At 58.2% G+C, this 3,267-nt stretch overlaps 1 protein-coding gene across 1 annotated transcript; it reads left to right on the top strand.

Annotated features, from left to right (window-relative positions):
* Window positions 1-625: 625 nt before the first annotated feature.
* Window positions 626-1,875, top strand: LOC126381549 (proline-rich protein 36-like). The gene is made up of 3 exons (XM_050031022.1): window positions 626-1,021; window positions 1,109-1,442; window positions 1,565-1,875. The coding sequence occupies exons 1-3, from the start codon at window positions 626-628 to the stop codon at window positions 1,873-1,875; spliced, it is 1,041 nt and encodes a 346-aa protein (XP_049886979.1).
* Window positions 1,876-3,267: the final 1,392 nt, after the last annotated feature.

Genomic DNA, 3,267 nt, shown 5'->3' with positions numbered 1-3,267 from the left:
TGATACCCCCGTTCCGTTACACCCTGTATATTTAGGGATTTCTGGGCTCATATTTATGATAACTGAAGCTTCTGGCGAAGAAAGTTGTTGCTGCCTTCTCGACATGATTAAGTAAATTGAAAATTGGACAGTAGAACTGGTTGATATGAAAGTAGACGACAGAATGAATTAATGATTTTAAAACACTGTCCAAATATTGTAATAAAATTAAAAAGTTAGTTCGTAAGAACGCTCATAGATAGCGCCACATGTATTTTAAAACGCGGTATTAAGAGTTACATACGATTTTGTTAGGCTAAGTTGTGGCATCCAATAAATGTGACCACCGACTATTATCGCTGATAGATAGCTGCTGCCCGTACGTGCACGGAAGCTCGCAACATTTTTCGTCTACCCACTGAAGCCTTGACGAGAAGAAGAAGCAGGGGGGGGTATTTTTATTAAAAAATACCCTCCTGATTCCGCGGTACCAAACGGTATCACCGTTACTGCTCCTACCAACCCCCGGCCTCCCACCAGCGGGTCTCACCGGGGAGGGAGCGGTAGCGTGTGCTCTGCCAGGCGGACCGCCAAGCTTCGCACGCGGACAGCTATACACCGCGCCCTAGCCGTATTTGGGGTGAACATGGCTCCCCCAACGCCCGGAGTAACGAAGCGCAGGTCGCGCGTATTTGTGCGCACCTGCCCTTCCATAACCCATGCTACCGCTGCAATCGCAGCCATGATGCCGACCACCACGCCGCCATTTAGTGGCGCAACCCACCGGCCGCCCGCTTTCCCGCTGCCCCTGCCCCAACTTCCGGGAACAGAGGCCGCGGCAAAGAGGACTGCCACGCCGCCGGAGCGGCCCCCGCCGCAACTCCGCACAAGGATCAGCCCGCCCGTTGCACTCTCCATGCCCTCACTGGACATGGAGACAACGCCGCCGCGAACCTTCACCTTCGCGCCCACCAACCCCTTTTCGCCGCCCTCCATGTCCAGGCCGGACACGGAGAAAACACCGCCGCGATCATACGCGGCGGTGTTAAACACCAACCCGGCTTCGCCGCCGCACGCGCCACCGCGCCCGTCCCTCCGGACGACGCCCACGCCATCGCCGCCGTCGAAGAAGACCGCCCAGCAGCCGCCGCTCGCCCCCGCGAGCAGGAAAGTCCCGCCCATAGTGGTGGACCAGCTGCCGAACTGGCCGCACCACTTCCGCCAGCTGCGGGAGATGCTGGGCCACGCTCCAAACGCGCGCCCCTACGGCAAAGGCGTACGGTTCATGGCAAGAACCGAGGGGGAGTTCAGGCTCTACCAGAGTTACCTCACCAACCTGGAGAGAGCTTCTGGACTCTCCTGGTTTGCCTACGCACCCCCGGCGGAACGCTCGCTCAAGCTAGCGATCCTCGGCCTGCCCGCGAACACGAATCCCACCGACCTGGAGGAGGAGCTGCGCAACCGTTACACCCGGCCAACAGCTCTTCTTGCCCGGTCAAGTTGCGCGAGCTGCGGAACACGAAGGCGGGTACCGCGCCTATGACCAGCGCGAGAAGAGCCCCACTGCCACCTCCACCTTCAACAGTGGACCCCACCAGCGAGCCGACCGCGCGGAGCTCGCTTATGGCCGCGGCGAACGGCCCAGACGGGCCCAAGCCGCGCAGGCCGAAGCGCATCCGCGCGAGGGCAAAGCCTGCCCCTGCAACCACTATGACTGTCGAGCCGCAGCCGACACCGACGCCGAACCAAGCGGTCGCCGCCCCCCCCCGGCGGGGGGAAGAAGGCGAAGCCCCCAGCGGAATTACCATCGGCTCCATCCAGCGAAAAACTGGAAGTGTTGGAGCAGACGATCCAGCTGCTCCACAACATCCTCGCTGCCATCCGCTCACGGACTGACCCTGTGCCCATCATCGTGGGAGGCCTGGCATCACTGCTGGGCCAACTCACTGGTGGGCACTGACCTCTCGGACATCGGACTGGACCGGGGCTGCCCACATCCACTACTCCCCGTCGAGTAGTCAGGATTGTGGCCACCCCCCGGGGGATGAGTTGACGCTTCCAGTGGCAGTGGAAGCAGTCCTCTCCCCCCCTCCAGCCGACTTGACACCAGCTGCCCCGGCGACGGAGCAGCTCACCGGACACGACACCACCGCCAGCTGACGGGCGCTCACTGGGCCTCCCCCAACGGGGAACCACCCGGTGGGCTCGACCTCGCTGGCGGCACCACGGACGTAACATCGGGCTCACGGAGGGGCGTTCTCGCCCGCCGTGTCCCAACCCCGTGCCACGCCCGTTTCTGCGGGCGGCGACTGCCGCCACATTAGAGGGGCTACGCCCCGTGAATGTCTCCCCGGGCGAAGCCCGCGACGTGAAGAAACCACACGCCAATAAATGTCTACCAACGAAATGCTGCGTCACCTTCCACCGCGTTCAGTCGCAGCGGTGACGCGCATTTTTAATGGCATCACGCGGACTTTCCGCACCACTTTCATCACTTTCCGGATTGCTGGAAGCTTGGGCGAGTTATCATGCTCCCCAAGCCCGGGAAGAATATCCTGAAGCCTGAGAGCTATCGGCCAATCACCTTGCTACCGAACATCAGCAAGGTGTTTGAGAGACTTCTTCTGCGTCACATGATCCCACATATCAAGCCACGCGAGGAACAATTCGGCTTTCGAGCCGAGCATTCCACGACCCTTCAACTGACAAGGGTACTGCACGATATGACGGCGGCCCTCAACAAGAGGGAGACCACCGTAGCGGTATTCTTGGATATGGAGAAGGTGTTCGATCGCGTATGGCACCCGGGCTTGGTATATAAGCTGTCCACGTCTACGACTCCACGTCGAGTCGTTAAGACTGTGGCCACCTTTTTAGAGAATAGGCGCTTCCAGGTGGCAGTGGAAGGCGCCCTCTCCCAAGTCCGAAGGATCGCTGCAGGAGTTCCCCAGGGTAGCTGCCTATCTAGAAAGAAAGAAAGAAAGAAAGAAACATTTATTATTTAGGACACCACAGACACGGATTACATAATTATAATACATTATAATGACATCACATCAGAAATCAACGCACGCACGAAATATTTTCTATATAGAAACAAGGAAAACGAACACAGAAACTTATACCTAAATTAAAATGTGACGTCATGTCGGCTTACCCATGTGTAGTGGATGGTGTCCCGTATAAAAGGTCCTCACTCAGCTTATGCCGCGGCGTGAGCCGCGACGCTGGTATTCTGTGAGACCTGAGTAATGAGTGAAGTACGGACATCGCGCCACCATATGTACA

This window comes from Pectinophora gossypiella, unplaced genomic scaffold (assembly GCF_024362695.1).
Source record: "Pectinophora gossypiella unplaced genomic scaffold, ilPecGoss1.1 Pgos_61, whole genome shotgun sequence".
Lineage (NCBI taxonomy): Eukaryota > Metazoa > Arthropoda > Insecta > Lepidoptera > Gelechiidae > Pectinophora > Pectinophora gossypiella.
Note: the sequence above shows the minus strand (reverse complement) of the source record. Positions and strands in the feature narration are given on the sequence as shown.

Bases quoted from the DNA above. Each gene is read 5' to 3' on its own strand.
- LOC126381549 (XM_050031022.1), top strand. From the start codon at position 626: ATGGCTCCCCCAACGCCCGGAGTAACGAAGCGCAGGTCGCGCGTATTT. The intron at 1,022-1,108 runs GTGTTAAACACC...CCGCCGTCGAAG, and splicing joins CGCCGCGATCATACGCGGCG to AAGACCGCCCAGCAGCCGCC. The intron at 1,443-1,564 runs GTTACACCCGGC...CACCTTCAACAG, and splicing joins GGAGGAGGAGCTGCGCAACC to TGGACCCCACCAGCGAGCCG.